Source organism: Calypte anna, chromosome 3 (assembly GCF_003957555.1).
Source record: "Calypte anna isolate BGI_N300 chromosome 3, bCalAnn1_v1.p, whole genome shotgun sequence".
In the NCBI taxonomy this organism is placed as follows: Eukaryota; Metazoa; Chordata; class Aves; order Apodiformes; family Trochilidae; genus Calypte; species Calypte anna.
This window is the reverse complement of record NC_044246.1, coordinates 102719626-102740552: the sequence shown is the minus strand read 5'-3', so window position 1 is coordinate 102740552 and position 20927 is coordinate 102719626. Positions and strand designations below refer to the sequence as shown.

Genomic DNA, 20927 nt, shown 5'->3' with positions numbered 1-20927 from the left:
ATGAACAGATTAATCTTTTTTCTGAATGGCTATTTTTTATTTTCGTATTATGAGTTGTACTTTGTTGATTGAAGAAACTGACTTATGTGTGAAAAGGCAAAGTAACAGTAAAACTAAAACCAATGTTTTAGTACTAAAGATGTAAAGCTATGGGTTAAGAACACAGTTTTGCTTGGTGTTGAAAACTGGAAGGATGCAGTTTGAATATTTATTCCTGTGGCAGACAGAACCTTTTAGTTCTAGATCAGATATGCGAAAGTTCACTTTTTTTTTTTCAGGCTGCAGAACAGATAATACTGTATGTCTTAGAAATATTTGTCTTTATATACTTAAAAAATGTAATGTATATTTGGTCTAACCTTTTTCTAAAACTGTTCTGTGTTAGACAAATGGTTGATCACATAGTATATCTAAATAAAGTCCCATAAACAATTAATTTATTTACCCATTAACTTTTACTAATTATTCAATATGCTACTTAGTAACTAATTTATTAATGTGACAAAATATTATTGATGAAAATATTTATGAATGAGAATAATAAATAATGAAATAGACTTAAGTTGGACAAAGTAACATCTTTGTATTAATTTGAAAAGTTTTAGTTATTAAATGGGATGAGTCTCCCCCAGTGCTAATAGCTTCAGTTCTAGCAATTTTTCTTTCATGTGAATCAAGATTAATCTACAAGAATCAAAGGGCATTGAATTTTTTTTGTTGTTTCAAGTGAGTTTATTTGGCCTAGCATTTATTAATTCTAGCATTTATTTTTTAAGTGGAATACTACTATGAAAAGATTTCTGTCATACTGTAGTTTAAATGAGTGTTTCATCTGGTTTACTTTTCTATATAACCCACTATATAAGCATCATTTCCCTTATCTAAATTGGTTGAACAAGGTTATGATGCAACTTCTGAAATCGTTTCATTCTGACATAATAATAAAAATGTGCAAGTACTCACTCTAATTAATAAACCTCTGAAAAAAAGGAAAACATTGCAAATACTAAACCCCAGTGTTCCAATTGGTAGGAAAAATGTCTGTACTGATATGACTTAGTGTTTCTTGAACTTATGCAGGTTGCAGTTACAATGGTCTTGAATTAAGGGGTGGGAATGATTCAATCTGTCCTCATGAACTTTGACTCTAGACAAATCTTACAAATGATTTGGAGTCAGTAAACTGCTTAGTATGGTTTTCCTTTTAAAATTTCACATTTGTAGTTACAAAATAGGGAGTAGGATATCAGAAGGATTTTCTAATTTCACCAGCAAAAAGATTTATCTTGTAATTTCTGTTAGCTCATTGTTTTTCTGAAAATTCAAGGCCATAATTGTTTGTACCAAGAGATTCCAATAGAGTGATTGATTATAGTACCATAGAATCATAGAATAATTTGGTCTGGAAGGGACCTCTGAAGGTCATCTAGCCCAACTCCCCTGCAGTTATCAAGGACACCCTCAACTACATCAGGTTGCCTTTGCCTTCTGCAGCTCAGACCCCTTGCTGAGCATGTGCAGCTCAGAAGGCAGAAAAGATTTTTGGGGTGGAAAAAAATACTGTAGTTTGGGTTGTAGATCTTCATATATGGCCCTGTGTGTGTATAGGATGAAGTACTGATGGGAATTGGCCATTTTGTGGCTATGCATATGGAGAGGGTTGGTTCCCAGCAGGAGCTCTCTGAGGTGACACCTATCCTTATGGAAATTGCTGTGTTCCCTTAATTATCTATAGGGGAATCTGTCTGAGGGAAACTTGAGACCCTAAAGCAGATGCTGCTTTATTTATGCACGGAGCAAGTGAGGTGGGACAAACAGGCACTTCCAGCTATTGCCAAGGCAAAACATTGAAACAAAATTGGGTGCTGTACACCACCAGGAACATGAGAGCACATGAAAGGCATCATCTGAAGAATTTCTTTACCTATGAGAAATGTTTATGTAAAGGTTGTGTTACAAATGCCATTTTCTTTTATCTGCAGCCTCTAGTTCAGCTTCAGATAATAAATTCTAAGTACCTAGTGAAAGAAAGTAATGTTTTGCTAGTGAGTTCTATAGGCGTAAACTGGCACCTCGTTCACATTAGGGTGGCATTTAGAGGCCAGTGCCACAAAAGATTTAAAGACTCGTGTGCCAAGGAAAAAATAGGGAAACAAATGGGGAAACAAAAATAGAATTTTTTTTCTGTTCTCTGACAGATTGTTAGGAAATGTATGCATATCTTTTCTGTATCTGCCTGCATAAAGTCTCAAGTGATAGATATCCTTTTATTTCTAATTTTTGGCAGATGTTTTTGTAGCTTAGCATCTTTATGCATCTCTCAAAACTGTTTAGGTTTGTAATGTCTGAGCAGAGGATTTATGTATTCATAAGACCTTGAAAAGGACTTAAAGTTATATAAGCTCAAAAGCTCCTGGAGCTGAGAAGGAATTTGAAATACTAGGATGCGTCAGTGGCTCCACATGCCTGTTGGTTTAAAATTGGTATTGGGATACACTGACATTACTCAGTAATGTGATTTGTGATTGTAATTTTTCCTGTTTCTTTTCATACTCCTCTTCCTCTGCTTTTATAATGATGGCTCCTGAATCTCTGCTGTCTCTCGGTCACTAAGATTCATGGTCCTTCTCGAAGATCTGTCAGATGCACAGACTTCTATTAAAAACAACTAGAGTGAAAGCAGTAAAAGTTTATGTATTCAAAGGAGACAGTAGTGCTTTCTAATCTGTTTTAATAGCTGCAGCTAGTGTTCTTAGTTAAGACTGTTGCCCTAAGGTTTTTAAAGGTGATCTCAAAGGAGAATGTTTTGCGGCCATTATAAATGCATAAACAGAGTATTTTTTCTTTTCTTTCCATTTTCTTATACTTTTTACTACATTTAACTGCTAGATTGCAACACTAGTCCTCACATTTTAAACTCACAGAAGCTGGGAAATTCAAATGTATGGTTCCCTTAACAGCCATAAGTCTTCTATATTGCACATTACACGAGTAGTAAAAATCTTTCCTCTAAGATAGCAACTTTATATGTTTCTCTTTTTTACACCTTAACTTTTTCAAGTGTTGGTTTTCTGTTGTGGTTTAAAGTGAATTTTTACAGGAGAGTTGTGAATGAACTCCATTTGCCTGATGAACTGGGGTTGGAATGGAAATATTTTCTAAAAACTTACTGCAATTTTAAAGCCTGAATATTTCCAAATAGTAGGCTTTCATCTATGAATAGATAAATACTACACAATTAAACTAAGAGGTTCATAAGCATTTAACTTTCATAATGGTATCTTCTCCTAAACTAGGTTTTTAGTTATTGCCTGTGGCATTGCAGTTTTGATAAAGCTCTTGCAGCTTCATCTCTTTATCTTCTTAGTATGTGTATGCAAATAGGTTTGATGACTGAACCTCTGCACAACTATTATTTAGTCCTAATTTTTTCATATTTGTTTTCCTTTTTCTGAAGATGAACTGTTACTGTTTCCAGTGTAGTTCAGAAGTGTTTGTATTAAAAGAATTAATCCCATCATCAGTTCTTTTTGTTTGAATTTTTTTGTATAATGCTACACTGAAATAAATGAGAAGGGCTTAAGTTTTATATGCATTTCATTTCTTTTACATTAAGGGGAAGTAGAAGAAGAGTTTAGAAGTAGAGAGATCAGTGTAGCTAATATTATTTCAGGGGTGCCTTTGGAAAACAAAAACAAACAGACCTGGTTCTTACCCTCTACTGTGATGTAGACAAAATAACTTTTGAGGGAAAATTAAATTGCTGTGATAGCACTTATGTTCTTGTCTAGATTGACTTGGTAGGAGCAGGGAGGGTTTTTGTGGTTTATGTGAAAATTAAAGCTGTAATTTGGAGAAAGAGCTGTTCTGCAAACTGACGTATGCAAGGATTTGGGAAAGCAGTAGGATCAGCTCACTGCAGTCAGAAGCTGCTGCAGAAAGAGCTGGCAAGTACTGTAGGTCATGAGGCATTTTTGAAGATGAGAATGAGAACTTGGAGCTATGAGGAAACTGTGGAAAACATGAGCTTTTGCCAGGGAGGGAGGGAAGATTCACAGGAGCTGCTATGCTGGAGCCAGGCTGTAATTCAGAAGGACCTGGACAGCTTGGAGGAATGGGCCCGCAGGAGCCTTAGGGAGTTCAGGAAGGACAAGTAAGAGCCATGTTCCTGCTGCTGAAGGAGCTCTTGTAGCAGTAAAGGTTGAAGACTGTTTGGGAAGCAGCTCTGCTGACCAGGACCTGGAGGTGGCCACAAGCAAGACATGAGCCAGCAGGGAAGGACAGCAGCATCCTGTCCTGCATGAACAGAAGCACAACCAAGAGTCTGAGCCATCAGACAACTGTACTTACTCAGCTGTGGTAGAATACTGAGCCCCCAGTACAGGAAAGATGGCAGTAAATCAGAGCAAGCTCATCAGAGTGTCAGAGAGGTGACTGAGGACTGGAGCACTTGAACACTGAGAAAGGTGCATGTGTTCAGCATGGAAAAGGTTCCAGGCAGTTAACAGCCTTCACATATCTTCCTGAACTATCATCTGTAGAGCATTACGAGGGTTTTCTTTTTTTCTGGCATATTTGTGCCTAACTTGTCCTGTCTTCAGCTACGTTGTGTCTTTTGCCTGTGTAATCCTGAGCTGTATCTTCACTTGCTTTCTCTGTCTTCTCATGAAAAGTGAATTGCTGCTGTTGTCTGACTTGTTTGTTTCCTTTTTACAGGATTTAGAACAAAAGTTTTTAGATTTTTAGAACAAAAACATTCATTATGCTTTTTAAATATACAGTTCTGAAGGACTTTTCACTATATGGTGGCAGAGAGCTTTGATCTTACTCAGACTTTGTACCTTTACTATAGACCATATAGTCTGTGAAAACTGTTGCCTCACAATTTTGATTCTGTAAGGAAAAAAACATGGCAAGCTTCTAAACTGAAGTTTTGTAGTATTGGTTGACTTTTCTAAAGTTTAGACCATTCTGTCTAGGTTGGTTTAGAAGACAAAAAAAACCCTGCCTCTCCCCAGGTTGTATTAAAGGTTAACCACATTATGAAAACGTATGTTGATTTGCTTTTGCAAAATCAGAACTTTTCTTCTCTAGTGGCAGAGTTGCTTCAAAAGATTCAGCAGGAATTCTGAAGGGTAGTAACTGTGGAAGCCACAAGCAGCTGGAATACGTTTTCCACTATGGAGATCAGTTTTCCCAAAAAGTGTGATGTTTTTCACAACTCTTGTTTTAGATGCCATCTGTACTTCACGCTTGATGGATTTGTCCATCTTGCTCCTCTCTCTGCCCACCACTTTTGTATCACCGAGTGTACTGAGACCTAAAAATATATATAATCAGTTAAATAGTTCTGTTTATGAATAAACCACTATAATGATAGAAAAAAGTGCAGAAAATGCAGTATGTACCCTAGCTGTTTAAGACTGAGTATCTGGGGTGCATTTCATAATATATTTCATCCTCAGTTATAGGTTAATTGTGAAATAATAAAACTGTTTCAGAGCCAGAGGATTTGGAGAGCAGCAGAAACTGGTATGATTTCTCCACTGCTGTCTGAGAAGATAAAAACTTTGGACGAAGAAATTTCTGTATTAAATGAAAAAAAGAATATTTTATCGAACTGCCCTTGCAGATTGTGTATTATATAGAGCTATATGTATTATATATAGATAGCCAACTTTTGATGCCTCCTTAGCTTTATGCAGTGGGATTATGGAAGTGCTAATTTAAATGTGAAGTCTAAAATAATATACAGTGTACCTACAACAAAATATGGAAATCATAAGCTGGTAAGTGTAGAAGTGTCAGCAGGGGAAAAAAGAATATTTGAAGGTTTAGGATTTTACATTCATCTTACCACTATACATAAATTTGAGATAATTTTAAACATAAATGCTGGAATTGGGCATATTGTTCAAAAAGTTTTGAGTGGATAACAGAACTATTTGATGGAGAGCCCTATGTTATAGTTCAGTATCCTTCATGGATGGCTTTTTCTTCTATAAGAGATAAGATTTAGTGTCTTATTTACATGCATTATCTTTAGAACTGTTCCATTATGTAGCATACAAGCTTTCAAATGTAGAATTAGTGTTTATAACAGTATTTTTTCAGACAATGAGACGTGATTTAAGAAAAGACCAAATGAAATAGCAGATTCATCTACTCCCAAAATATTTTTAGGAAAATAACCAAACTCAAACCTGCTCTTAAAAATGCACGTCTTTCAGCAAAAAGGTGTTGCTGCCTAATTGTTTTGAGATGAATTGCCTTTTGCCTTCAAGTCTATACGTGATGTGCAGAAGTTCACAAGTGAAAAGATTTAGAAAAAGATTTCTAATCTTCAACTAGTTGAGCCTTGGAGACAGGCCTGCTGTGTGGCAGGGAAAAAAACCAAATCACAGAGTTGCCATTGGTAATAGAAAGAATTGGACCCTGACCTTAAAACTGAATTAGACCTTCCTCTTTTGAATGCCTGTCCTTGGAGAGGAAAATAATCTGCAGCTTTGAATAAATGCAGTTGGTAGGATACAGAAGATACAATAGCTTGGAGCTCTTTTGTCAAAGCAAAGAATGGGAAGAATTGCCAAGCCAATGTAAGCAATAGAGTGAAAAGAACAATACAGGAAAAATAATTCTGAAGAAATAGAGTTTAATACCTCTGTAATCTGTCAGTTTACTTGGCTCCAGTCATATTTATTTGACTGTTGAGAATAATAGAGGGAAGGGAAAAAGGTGGGGGGAAGCAGTGACTCAGAAAAAAAAAATAATTAAAAAGTAAAAATAACACACGAATATTTATGTGGAGTTGTGGTATGGCACAGCTGATAATGTCTTTTAATTGGAAAAGAAGGCTGCCTGCCCTAGTGACTCCAGTGATCAGGCCTCATCTGTGGAGTTTAGGGTCAGTGCCCACCACATATGTGCAGCTTAAGTCAGCATTATCCTACTCTGTGGGATTTCAGTTTCTAGAACAAAACTGTAGAGTTATGTAGTATAAACAGAGAGACTAATGAATTCTGGATGCAGAAGCATAGAGTGTATGTTACACTTACAGCAAGTTACCTGTGCATGTGAAATTCACCATTTCCAGCCCTCTTATGTATTGTGTGCAGGGCATATGCTGTGGTTCTGATGTCCCCAAGTTCTGCTGCAGTTGCTGCATGTGATGTCAACAAAAGCATGGTAGAAAAATGGAAAACCTTCCTTTTTGACTGTATGTTTTCATATCTGTATCTCAACACCATTTTTGAGTTTGCATAATGTAGTGGTATTTTGATGCAATCTTTCTCTGACTTGTTTTAGCAGCTACTTTTCCAAAATTTTGATGCTCTCCATTTCTGCATGAGTCACTGGAGTTCCTGATATGGAAATTTGAGGGGAAAAAAAAGTCTCAGCTAAAGCATTACCATCAGTTAAGAAAAAACCTTGTGGTGAATGTTCAGATAAATAGATCATTATAAAAATTTCCTTGCCGTTGTAAAGGACCTTGCTACGGGGATTTCCCATCCTTTGCTAGCATCAAGACTAATTTACTCCAGTCCTTGTCTTTGAATTCATATGCGAAGAGTTACTCTAAACTCTTGAGAATGGTGAGAGAAGGTAAGGACAGTTGTATACAGTCATGTAAGAGGTAGGAGGAAGTGTTGAATTTCTTTAGCATTGTTGAGAAGGGCGAATGAAGTTAGCAGTCAGTTCTGAGTAATGTGGGTTTTGCTGTATTTTTGCTCACTTAGAAACATATCTGGTAAGATTGACTTTCCAAAATTCCTGAATTTAACTAGGATGAAACATTTTACAATTGTCACTTTTTTGGGTGTTTTTTTTAATTATTATTTTAATTGGTTGGTTGGGTTTTGTGTGTATTGGTGTTGTGCAGAGGTAGGTTGAGGATGAAGTTACCGGGTGCTGCAGGTTTCATCCCCACAAAATCTTTCCCTGAAACATGAAGTTGGTCTTGGTAGATATGACCAGAAGGCAAATAGCCAACAAGTTACCAAGGAAAAGAAATAGCTATGGAAACTGTAATGTTTACTTGAAGTTTGTCAAGTGTCTATAATATATGGCTCAAATATTCCTGAACTAGATATTTTGAAGTAGGCTTTAATTACAAAAATTACTTTATTACAAAAATTCTTTTTATTTTTGAGCCAAAATACAATTTTTTATCTTCTGTGTAAGGCAATGAGTAGCTCACTGCTCAGCTGCATATGGTATAAAATAGTATCTACTGTTCTTTATTTAAATGAGGCCCTTCTAGTCTCATCAGTGCTTGCAGTGTTGTAGGAAGTTAAAAAAATAAAATATTATTTCCTATTTAATTGAAACAAAAAATTGAGTAACTTTAAATCAGCATATTGGGTTTGTTTCATCTGGGATTTTTCAGTCTGCTCTATCTTTCACAGAAGTAATAATCACACACTTGTCTTTCATCATTCACATTTCTTGTCTCTGTACTTTTCAACTTTTTTCTATTATATTCTAGAATAAGGTAGGTAGAGCTGCACATTGCTTCCTCCTGTGATTTTGGAGGTGAGGGGAAAAGGGGAAAGCAAATTAGCTTTCAAACACAGAGAGCAAAGCCTGGCAACTCAGATTGAGCGAGATTTTTCTCAATTTTTTTTTAAGCGATAAACTTTTGATTTCAGTTGAAACTATAAGCCACAGTGGAATGCTGAAGAAGTTATTTTGAATGGAGTTTGTCCTTAGTCCATGACTTCTGCTAATTGGAAAGGATTCTTTGTTAAAATGCATTTTTAAAAATTACGTGAAGTAGTTGGAATCTAAAGGCAAACCCAGCTGTTTTTTGTGTTCTGGGGATAGAGACGAAAACACCTACTTTTGTCTGGGGAGATGAAATAATGAATTGAGGGTATGTGCTGGATAGCCATTTGCATAAGTCTGGGAAAAGGAGTTTAACTTAATTTTAGGTTGGGTGGCTAAGGCTTGCTGCATAAAAGCCAGACTGTTTAGTTTCTGATATTGTTTAATAGAATCAGGGAAGTGACCCAACTATGTTAATAATTAGAGGGAAGAAACATGAAATTCATCTTGGTATGCAGGTCAGTTAAGAAAACTTGCAAGTTTTGCCAACTTTAATTACAAACCTTTTGTGCTACTTAATCTCTTAAGAAACAATTTTTTAACAGGAGCTTTAATTCCAGACTGTAACTTTGCCATGTCTGTGTACGCAGGATGTGGCAACCTAATTAAGAATGTACTCAATGTAGTGTTTGACACTAAAGGCTTGGATCAGTGGTTATATATACATATATATTTATAATTATTTATTTTAGGTCCTACAGTGAGGAAGGGGAGCATTAGGACTTTGTGTGTGTGTGAGTTTTGGAATATCTTGGTAACTTGTCATTCAAATTGCATATTCATGCATGGGTGACTTTAGGTTTGAGTATGGCAATTGAAATATGACATTATGAATGGAGTTTATGAACCTGGTTTTAAATACTAATATTTAAAATAATTGAGAAATTATGTTAGATATCTAAGACTTAAACAAAAAAAACACAAAGCAACGACAGTCCCCTCCCTCCAGTCCCCAGAATACACGGGCTACTGACGATTTTTTCCAAAATCATAAAGTGACTTCTTTTCTGGTGCTCAGACCAAAATGTTAATTTGGAGTTTTCTTTATTAATTATTTTTCAGTAATGTTACTACATGTTGCCTATTTATTAAGATAATTATGTTTTGTCCAACTAAAGTGGAATTTAACACAGGTGTTGCTGTAGCTGAGACTCAGGACTTAGCAGTTTTCCCTCTCCCCTCCTTTCTTTTTTGACTTCTATAACTTGCATACTGTCTCTGCCAATTTACTGCTTGGTTTCTATTGCATGTTGCATTTGGTGGGTTGGATTTGCTATGGATAAAACACGATGTGTTACTGTTAGTATGTAGAGGAAAGGAGGGGTGGCTGTCCTTATGGGAGATTGTGTGTATGTACAGGACAGTTTGTACAGACATGCCTTGCTTGTTATATACATTTAATGGCTGTTGCTAAATTGGATGGAGTTATGGATTTTTAGTTTGTTGGTTTCACTCTTACTATATCGTGAAATCAATTTGTTTGTTGGAATTGTGTTTCTTTTTAAGCAACTCAATTACAGTGCTGCTCTTCAAGGGATGAAAAGATAGTGTGAGATGTTCATTGATAGATAGAGATTGTCCCTGTACTATTGCTATTGCTGTTTATTACCAGGAGAAAATAAATCTGATTTAAAAATAAGTTATTGCACCACCAATATGCTGAAACTTTAATGTTTTTACTTTGTACAATGCTTGTTTCTTATTTGTACAGTACTAGAACCTGTATGGTTTCTTTCTTCCTTAGTTTGTATTCTGCATGGTGACATGGCTTTCTTGGGTTTTATGCTACTTGAACAACTAACCTACAAAGTGAGCCCTAACTAATCATTCTAGCAATAGCCTATCGTGTTCTTAACATTTTAAACTGTTTTTTTTTCTTTTCTTCAACCTCAGTATTTAGAGAATATTTCTCTGTGGAAGTTTATAGTGAGAAAACCACTTAATTGAGAAGATCAGTACAGCAGGGCATATTTTGTTCCAGTCCAGCACAAGGATTTTTGCTAAAAGCTGAAGAATTATGTGGGTTTTTATGCTGTGAAAATCACAGCTTTTTGCTAATTTCAGTCTTCCATGACAGTTTATGAAATCAGAGTACTTACTGTGAAGCAGCAAAAATTCCTTAAGCATCTAGTGGTTTTTTTTTCCTTTTAAAAAGTTTTATTTATTAACTTAAAAGTATGGTAAGATGTATATACTATACATCTGTATATTTTTTTAGTGGATATTTAATGGTAATGGTAAAATAAATGTTTGTACAGATAATAATCTACATGCAAAATCACACTTGTATAGCTACATTAGGAAGTGATAAATATTAAAAAGTTTATCCTGTAATTGAATTAATACTTATTATGACTTTGCTGAAGTATTTATATATGCTTTCTTTTCCATTAACTAAATTCCATCGCAATTAAAAAAAAAAACAGTTGTGTACATTTTCCCCTTTCTGTTTCACTAGTTACAAGCAGGGAACACTGAAAATTCTCCCTTGGAATGAGCAGAAACATCGTGAAGAAGATTGGTGTGAAAAAGCAGAATGCAGGTAAAGATACAGAAAAAGAAAAGTTTTTTCTATATTTATATACATTTCAGATAAAGAATTCAATATTAATTCTTAAAATATGAGAAATACCTAGTAAGATTCACTTCTTACTTTTGTATACACTAATCAGTGTTTTCAGCTTTCGTAGTGAGACTGAGCAAACACTGATGTTACAGTGTTATGTTCAGTGTGGTTATGGAATGATCAACTTAAACAAATGCCGGTGAGCAGCAGGGAGGTTGTTGTTGGGAACCTTAATTTATTTTTTTTCCCTTCCTCCCTGTTACTCATCAGTCATAACGTTATCTCAGCAACATTATTGGATCACAAAACTGTCACTGTGTGAGAAGCAGATAGAAAGCAGAGGTTGGGAATACCTGTGTTTTTAGTAGAGAGGTTTCTTTCTTTCATGTTCTGTTCCATCAAAATATTAGTGTAGTTGGAGGCTGATTGTCAAACTTGAGGGAAAAAAACTGATGTGAAAAAAAATGCAAGCAAATTTATACTTAAACTGTTTTTTTTTTGTTTTTTTTTTTTAAAGGGTGGTTGTTGAACCAGCTTTACAAGATGAAGGTGAATTTCTGTATGAAACGCAACCTGAATTACTGAAGTACAGGACTACAGACCTTTCAGTAGATCTTGTTACTGATTGGTATTTGAGCAGAGCACAGGAAATTGAAAAATACGCGATGCAGGTGAGAATAGCAGTGAGGAAATGATGATGTCTGACTCGAGCTGATGAGCCTCCTTCAACAGAATCCTGTTTTAATGCATTTTGATGTGACACTTTTCCCTCAGTGATGCACACTGTATCTCAATCTTCATTATAGCTTTTAAATTATTCATTTTTTCTTTTGCAGTATACTTACGCTTGCTTTAAGGTTTACTCAGATAAATAATTGATCCATAGGAATGAATAGGAAGCCAGTAAATTCCCCTTCACTTGGTTTATCATAGCAGACGGTAGTAGCATGGTCTCTGGAAAATCTGTGTTTCTAACCAAGGGAGAGAATGTTGTGCACATTTTATCAGTAAACATGGGTTTTATTTGTCATGTGCTGTTGTGCCATATATATCAATATGTAGCAGTCACATGTGTCACTCGTATGTCATGCTATAGAACTGTCATGATTTCTTCCTGGCAGGCTTATTGTGTGTTTGTGGGAGTACCATGCAGCTTATTTCTGTTTTATTTTTCTTCAAATTTTAAAAATGTAAGCATCTCTGTGTGGTATAGATAATTATTACCAGTTAGAATAGTGTTCATCACTAATGTAGTCTGGTATTTTACTGCTTCTTAAGCCAGTTTAGCTATATTAAAGGAGGTTGGATGGAAGCATCTGTATGAGTTTGTTCTGATGGGTGAGTTGTTTTATTCTTCATGTTTGCAATCCTCCAAGGCTCTTTAATCATAGTTCTCTGTGATCTTAGCAGCCTATCAGTAGGCATGACAATAAAAACACCTTCCAAGGATCAATTAAATCAATTAAATTACTAACATATAAATGAATTTGCATTCTGCTCTTCCACACTTATGTCTACGTCACTGAATGCATACAACCAGTATTGCATTCTTTGAAATCGGAACAGAAGTTTTCATATAAAGGTATTTTCACTCACCAGGGAAAAAGACTTATCTTCTGTGAAATAAAATGCAGAGATTAAAATTATTAATTCATGGTCATCTGGAAAAGTCATGTTACATGCAGAGGTATGCATAACTTCAGTCACTTAACTCATTATCATCGTTTAAATCAATCCTTTCTATTCCATTGTTGCAAATGAAAATGGAAGGATTTAAGGATCTTTAACAAATAACTGTCAAAGATATTAGAAAAAGTGATTTTAATGTAAATTCTTAAAAATAACAGAGTTCAGTGGCAGTATTCACTGTACCTGTATGTGGAAGGTACATAGAAACATTGAATTGAGATGGAGTGATTTACACAGTTCTTAGGAATGATCTATACAAGTGTCTGAGAAAATCAAATCAGGACTGGATTGGAGTTATTTATACAGTGATCAGGGAACAAGAATGAGGGAGACCTTATTAACTCGTGAGGTTCAGACTGGACTTCCTTGCTTTCTAAAGTCCTTCTCAGAGAGAAGTCCAGGAGCTGTTGAATACACTCCAAGTTCCAGATGTGTTCAGCAGTTTGTATCTAAATGGGTTAGGTGTTAGGGATTTCAGTGTAGTGCTTCAATAATTGATTGTAGGTCTTGTGTGGCTTTGAAGCAAGGTTCATTAGCACCATTACAACAGATCACAAGCAGATATGATTTTCTAGCAACAATTAGTCAATAATCAACAATTTGTTATAATCAAACACAGCAATTTATTTAAAGATTACAGGTTTCTAAGATAATTCAGATACACACACCAGATATAAAGGTTAACCTTTGAATAATCTTTGAATATCATGAGATTAATCTACTCATTTTTATAATAAAACATTGCAAAGAAATTGAATCATAGCTAGTTTACTTGGCTTTTTCAATCTTCCATGATGAAATACAATATGCACTCTTGTCATGTGCTGGAATCAATCCTTCATTATGAAATACAGACTAGCAACCTGCTGTGATCCCAGAGAGCTCCAAAGGGCCTTGATTTAGGATGGATCTCTATAGGGTCACAGGATGATTGACTTTGGTCAGTATTCTTCCACTGTGGCCTTTTCAGGTGATTTTAGCACTGTGGCCTTGTAAGGTGATTTTAGGTCCAGGCAGGAGGGTTCTTGGGTACATTTCCCAGGCAACGGGAATTTTATGTATGGTTTGGGAGTTCCTGTTTCCCAACCCCAATTCATTGCAGTTGTACCAGGACAGAGGGTGCCAGATTGTTTAAACTGACTGTCTAAGTAGGCAAGATCAGAAAGTGCCAGATTGTTCTGACCCACAGCACTTGTAATTAGAGCAAGAATGTTGTTGGGCACACTGCTCTGGAAATTAAAGCAATACCAATGTTGACTGTTGCTGACATCACAGTGTGGCCCATGGACGATTGGTCACCGTATCTATGCGGCAAAATGAGGTGATGTATCTCTCAGAATCATGGAATTGTCACAGTTGGAAAAGACCTCTAAGATCACCCCATCCAACCATCAATACCCCCTCCACTAAAATAAATACAAATATATTTATCAATATCTGTATCACCATGCGCGCTACAACATGTCCTGAAGTGCCTCATCTACACAGTTTTTAAATACTTCGAGTGATGGTGGTTCCACCACCTTCTTGGCCACTCTATTCCAGCTCCTAGCTTGTCTCTCAGTAAATAAAATCTTCAGATCTAGTCTAAACCTCCCCTGGTGCAAATTCAGGCCATTTTCTCTAGCCCTATTACTATTCGTTTGAGAGAAGAGGCCAGCACCACCTTCCTGCAACCTCCTTTCAGGGACTTGTGGTGAGCAGTAAGGTCTCCTCTCAGCCTCCCCTTCTCCAAACTAAACATTCCTAATTCCCTCAGCCTTTCCTCATAGGACTTGTTCTTCAGACCGTTCACCAGCTTGGTTGCCCTTCTCTGAACTCACTCCAGTCTTTCTTGTAGTGAGGGGCCCAGAACTGAACACAGTACTCTAGGTGCAGCCTCACCAGTGCTGAGTACAGGGCCACTATCTCTGTGGGTGATCTCCAAAAGAAATAAAAAAACTCCTCCAGTTTACAGGCATTGATAGGGCTCATATGGGTCAAAAGATGTATGATGATCTCATCCACTAAGATTAAGCATTTTATTTTGTCTTTATAAAGCTGACAACATTAATCCATTTAGGAATATGAAGGTCCCAGAAATTTCTAGGAACTTAGAATTGCCTATTAAGCAAAAAGAATCGGGAAAGAAAATGGATATATAATCAAGATATGTATTAGACTTGAAATTGTTCTTTTGGCAAAAAATTGTACAGCAGGGGTTTTTATTATTTTTCAGGTGGACTGTGCTCTGTCTCTCGTTCGTCTCGGCATGGAGAGGAATATTCCTGGTCTGCAGGTGCTTTGTGACAATCTGATCACTCTAGAGACAATAGTTTATGAGACTGATGGTGATCGAACCTTGACTTTGAAGGAACTTGTAGAGATGAAAGACATTGAAAAGCTGAGATTATTGATGAAGAATGTAAGTATTTTGCATAAATCATGGAATCACAGAATCATAATGAATGCATAGGGTTGGAAGGGCCCTAGATCAATAAAGATCAATAAGTATACCTTTATTTCCAGTAATTACAGGTTACTCTAGGCTATTGGCTGACATTTTTCTAAAGATCTTAAGAATTCAACACTTTTAGTTTCCTTTTTGTTGCGGTGGGTTTTTTCTTTGTTTATTTGTTTTTAATAAAAGCTAAAATCTCAGTTCTCTGGGAGACCTGTATCTCCATTCTAGGCACAGGACTGCATATTAATACATACAGTCTTTTGAAAGCTGTGAATTGCTTTTTCACTGGCCCTTTATAAATTATCCGTAGTGTAGCTGTTGATGATACTACAGATACAGTAACACCGAACATTTTCCTTGGATGTGTTTTGTTGTCTTGAAATACTGACAATCTTAGTGTTTGCCTCTGTGGCATACTTGTGTTCAGCCTGTGCATGACATTTCAGAGTAGAAAAGAACCTCTTGGAAAGGTTGTAAAAAACCTAAAAATGAAGCAGGGCTCTGAAATTCCTTTGGAACATACATAAGCAGTAGAGGAGAACATTCATGCATGTAAAGCTCCTCAGGCTTTTCAGTATTTTGCTGGATCTATGTACCCACTCATAATTTATTTTTCTGACCTGAATTCTTGCATAGTGAAAGTAATGCTACTTCAGCATGAGTACAAGTTGATCTTTCACTCAGTCTGGAATTGCAGGGGGAACTCAGGCTTCCCTCATGTAATGGGCTTTACTGCTGAGCCATTTGGTAGCAGGAGGATGATGCATGGTTTCAGTGCTTCATGATGCAGTGATCTGTGCAGCAGCGGTGTCAGACTTCATCTGTTGTTTGTCATAGGTCAAGATACTGTTTCTGTTATATTGATCATAATCTCTTTTAAAAGTTTTCTTATTTGTTTTTGGACAATGAAGCTGAACTTGTTCCTTTCTTCTTCTCTGTAACACATTGTGCTTTCCAGTCCTCTGCTACAAAATATGTGAAGAATGTTTATCAGTGGATGATCCCTTTTCTCCACCGCTGTGAAAATCGGTCCCCTGGTCTGGCAAATTCACTTTTTAAAGAATATTTAGTAACATTAGCAAAGGAAGATCTGACTCTACCTCTGAAGATATTTCAGAATTCAAAACCTGCTGTAAGTATAGAGCCCTGATGATTTGACTGGTTTCTTTGGAAATTCTTGTTCTTAGTAGGTGAATTTGTAAATTGAGTTACTTCATCTTCTAAATCAGATAATCTGTATGATCTTTCCCTTCAATTTAGACCCAGCATTTGTTAATGGTTTAGAAAACATGTAAAAAGTATCATAGCATAAATTATGATGCAACTGCCCTTGATGAGATTGGCAAACTAACGCAATTATGATGTTGACCTAGGAGAACAAAAATTATTTTAAAGATTCTTCTTTGAAGTAGTTTTCTGGTGATACTTTTAAAGTGAATTCCTCGCACACTTGCTTTTTTAAAAAATGGATATGGGGCAGTTTCAGGATCTCATACTTTTATACTAATACTTTTTTTTCCTGAGAAACTGTACTGCTGGTAAATTGCCCTCCTCTGCCTTTCATCCTCTCCACCTCTCAGATTGGAAAAGGTTATAATAGTGTACAACTGGTTTTTGAAGTGTCAGTCTAGGAAACTATCTGAGTTATGTCTCAGGTTGTAACTTCCAACAGGTACTTCTTGTTGGCAAGAGGCAGTCTTATTAAAACAAAAGCCAATTTAGTTACTTGGAGTTCTCATCTTTTTATATGCAGAAGAAACTTAACTGTTGAATTAGAGACAGAAAACTAAAAGTAATGTGCTTTATTTTCTTGTTAGTGTCAGCAAAAAATTATTCCTGATCAAGACCAGCTTATGGTTACAGCACTGGAGTGTATTTATAGTTGTCAACGGGATGACCAGCTTGCTCTCTGTTATGATATTTTGGAATGCCTTCCACAAAGAGGATATGGGTAAACATTATCACCTAGCTATTTGTAAATATATTAGATATATTAGATATATTAAATATAGTCGTGAATTAATACTTTAAAAATAAATGTTAAATCACGAAAGGGTAGGTAATGTTAGTAGAATATAGGTTCCTCTCTAAGTTGCTGTGATTATATGTGTATGCATATGCTTGTGCTGTACATGTACCCTGTCAAATAATTCCACAAAACGTAATATAAAGTAGCAGCCTAGACCAATGCTTCTGTAGTATTTTTTAGACTTTTATACCCTGCTGAAGAGATACCAACTGTTAATGCTGTCCTCCTGGTCTTGTTGGTCTTGTTACAGTTAGTGGTGTCTTGAATTTAGCTTATAAGCAGCAGTCTGAGGGACCCTCTCAGTTTTAGCTGTCCTTCCAGCAAGAAGCCAACAGTTTTGATCCTGTCAATCAAACACATACTTGATTTTTATCAAGAAAGGTTTAAAATGGCTTATCTTTATATCTATGTAATACAAATTACGTGAAGAAATTACAGGAAGTATGGATGTGTATATATGGATTTAATATTAATTTTATAATATCTTTGCAGGCCTGAAACAGATCAAACTAACTCTCTTCATGATGAAGTAGATGAACTGGAACAAATACTTAGGTATTTAGTTTTGTTCAAATAAAAAATGCATTCTTACATCAGTCACTAGGTCAAGAACTTTTTTATGGCAGGAAAGCAGTGAGAATTGTAGTGCTGTCAACAAGATAGTCTGTAAGGTTTTTTTGCATTCAGAACTTAGAAATTTTGAATTATTTTAGCTGTTTGACTACTACAAGTCCATACAAATATTTTCATTGGAATAAAATTGTTGTATTTTTGGTTTGGGGTTTTTTTGGGTTTTTTGAGGGAGAAGAGCATTATTTGGGGAATTTGGTTTTTTATCTTAATACTGTGTAATACTTTGATCAAAACCTAACAGCTCTTAAGATGTATCATCAGGCTATTGGTGATGTGTTTACCTTGCAGTATACAACATAGATTTACCTTACGGTATAATTTTTTTTTTTTTTTAAATAAAGCCCATACTTTTATAGACTTTATGGAGACTGTAGTCTAATACTGCTTGCAGCAGAGGTAGTTCTACAGCTGTGCAGGATTTGAAAATGTTTACTATTCATTTACAGTGTGTCAGAGCTGTTGGAGAAACATGGACTTCGGAAACCTGTTTCCTTTGTCAGAGACACCAAGCACAATGTTGAGGAGGCCCAGAAGCTGATGATCAGGCTAACAAGGCACACAGGTCGCAAGTCAGTATTCAAAGGAGGATGAGAAAAAAGGGGGAAAGGACAGCATGGTGACAAGAGTCTACCTGCATGTTTTGTTAGATGGGGAGCCATACTGTTCAAACTGAAAACAGTGTACCTAAGATACATTAGATAACCTTGTGATTAACATTATTAATATGTTTTGGCTGCATTCTCCATGTTCAAATAACACTATCTTGCTTCAAAACTGTTTTAATATGTTGTGTTCAAGTAAACCAACCTAGAAGGTATTCTGGCTGCAAATTTCTGCAAGATGATGAACAGTAAAAGATAACATGTTGTAAATGAGGTCCTTTAAGGCCTTTTTACATTTATTGAGGGTGTAGGATTTGTAACATAACACTTTCTTTTTTGTTGTTTTCTTAGAAGCTCTTCTAATAGGGTAATTTATTGATTTTACATATTGATTCTACCTCTTATATTGCCCAGTATAATGTTTCAATTTTTCTGTTTAAGAACTACTTCATTTAACATGTCTTTGAACAGCAGATGAATTATTACATGGCTCTTGGCAAAAGCACAGAAAAAGCTTGAGCCCTGGGAAAAACAGCAGTCACTGTGAATTAGTTTGGGGTTTTTTTGTTCTTACTTAAAGTAAACTTGCATACCAATTTATAGGAGATGGTAGAGTAGTATTTAGCTTGGGCATGCTGAAAGCTTTTTAAGACTTCTAGAATCCTTTCTTTAGAAAGATCAAGTCAATGTCTCTGTAGGAAAAATGTTGATTTTTCACTTTTTGTAAAGACCTTTCGCTTTGCTAAAATGAAAGCTAATGCCACTAGAAAAAATCAGTATTAGCTGTACTAGCTTGTGTAGTTTAAAGAAGTCTTTTAATCTACAAAGCTCAAGATAATGTCGGAAAACCTTCATATTTTTTTTGCTAGTCAAAGTTTTGATAGAGCACATAGAGTTTTAGAAGAAGATTTGTGAGTAAACAGAGATCTATGGATACAGAAGATCAGGAGTAAATACTGGTCCAGTTTAAGGAACAAAATTTACTACTCTATTCTCCTGTGATTTCATGCAATTGATTAGTCATTTGAGATTTCCTGCAATGAGCAGCACTTGCTGTTACAAATTTGGTTTTACTCAGCTCTTCTTGAGTCAGCAAGAAGATGGCATTGCCAACTTTGTGATGTACTGTTGAAAGGTATCAAAACCTGCTTGGGCTGTCTTGATAAAGGTTGCTTAAATCCCTGCTTTATACCACAGAAATCAATGATAAAAAACACTGTGGGTACTGCATTGTTGATGTCAAACAATTTTATTCCACAGACACTTGTAATGTTAATTCATATTAAAAATTTTCTCGTTTTAAATAACTTTGGAATAAAAGTCCAATTAAAGAGTCAAGTAGCATTTGAGAAAGCTCATATTTTTTAGTGGAACTGTAGTGTTATCTACTGCTTTTCTTTAAATTCCTTAAGGAAGAGAATATTTAATTTTTAAAATGTTTGTAGGCAACCATCAGTCAATGAGACACAGTGGAAGGAATTGCTCCAGGATATGTTAGACATGCAGCAGAAAGTGTATACATGCTTACTTGCAAATACTTGCTACGAGGTGAGTTTTGTGTTTTCTTAATGATTTGTATCCCAAGTAAGCTAAAATGCTTATTGTTACTCACAAAAGTCAGTACATTTTCATACAATATATTAATTGGTTGCCTACTGGCTCTTTTATGGTATTTTCATTAAAATCAGAAACTTCCTATGCTAATTCTTCTCATTAAAAGCCCTTCTAATAATATTCTGTATATCTTTTACTAGAATTCTACTTCTTAAAAAATTGTCAACTTCTTGAGACTTTGAGATTCTTTGTACAAATGTGTTTAGTTATAAACACTTAAAACTAATGAACATAGACAGTCTTTTTAGCTAAATGCTATAATCAGCCAAGGCTTTCCTAATGATAAAGTTCTGGTTTGATATTATCCAATATCATTATAGGATTATGGACTTTCTGCTGTTTCAGTTGAAGCAGAGTAATGTGAGATGAGAAATCTAAATTAATTGAAGGAAAATAAAACCTGCCTATGCATAAACCCCAAACCTATGTCATTAATACTTACAAAGGACCAGCTACTAGACTGATGTAGAATTTGCTCTTACATGGGTTGTTTATCTACGTTTTCATTTCATCATACTATAGTTTATAACAAAAACTGCCATGTCCACTATAAGTAATGTTGAAATAGACACATCTTTTGCAGTTTAAGTGTTTTATTACAGTTTCAAGATTTAATTGCTTGTGGCTACCAATCTGATTAGATCTTAGGAAAAGTTTTAAAAGCAAATTAGAAAAATAATGAAGGGAAAAAGCAATGCTATTCATCCTATACATAAAAAATTCACTCTTTCTCTGTAGTTTTACAAT

The 20927-nt window shown here is 35.5% G+C and overlaps 1 protein-coding gene across 1 annotated transcript in view; it reads left to right on the top strand.

Annotated features, from left to right (window-relative positions):
• Positions 1 to 20927, top strand: part of NBAS (NBAS subunit of NRZ tethering complex) — a 158697-nt gene that overhangs the window by 32865 nt on the left and 104905 nt on the right. The window contains exons 22-29 of the mRNA XM_030447262.1: positions 11063 to 11146; positions 11688 to 11841; positions 15078 to 15263; positions 16261 to 16434; positions 17120 to 17253; positions 17824 to 17886; positions 18411 to 18533; positions 20012 to 20114. Of these exons, the coding sequence (XP_030303122.1) occupies positions 11063 to 11146; positions 11688 to 11841; positions 15078 to 15263; positions 16261 to 16434; positions 17120 to 17253; positions 17824 to 17886; positions 18411 to 18533; positions 20012 to 20114 (1021 nt within the window). The remainder of the gene's footprint in view (positions 1 to 11062; positions 11147 to 11687; positions 11842 to 15077; positions 15264 to 16260; positions 16435 to 17119; positions 17254 to 17823; positions 17887 to 18410; positions 18534 to 20011; positions 20115 to 20927) is intronic.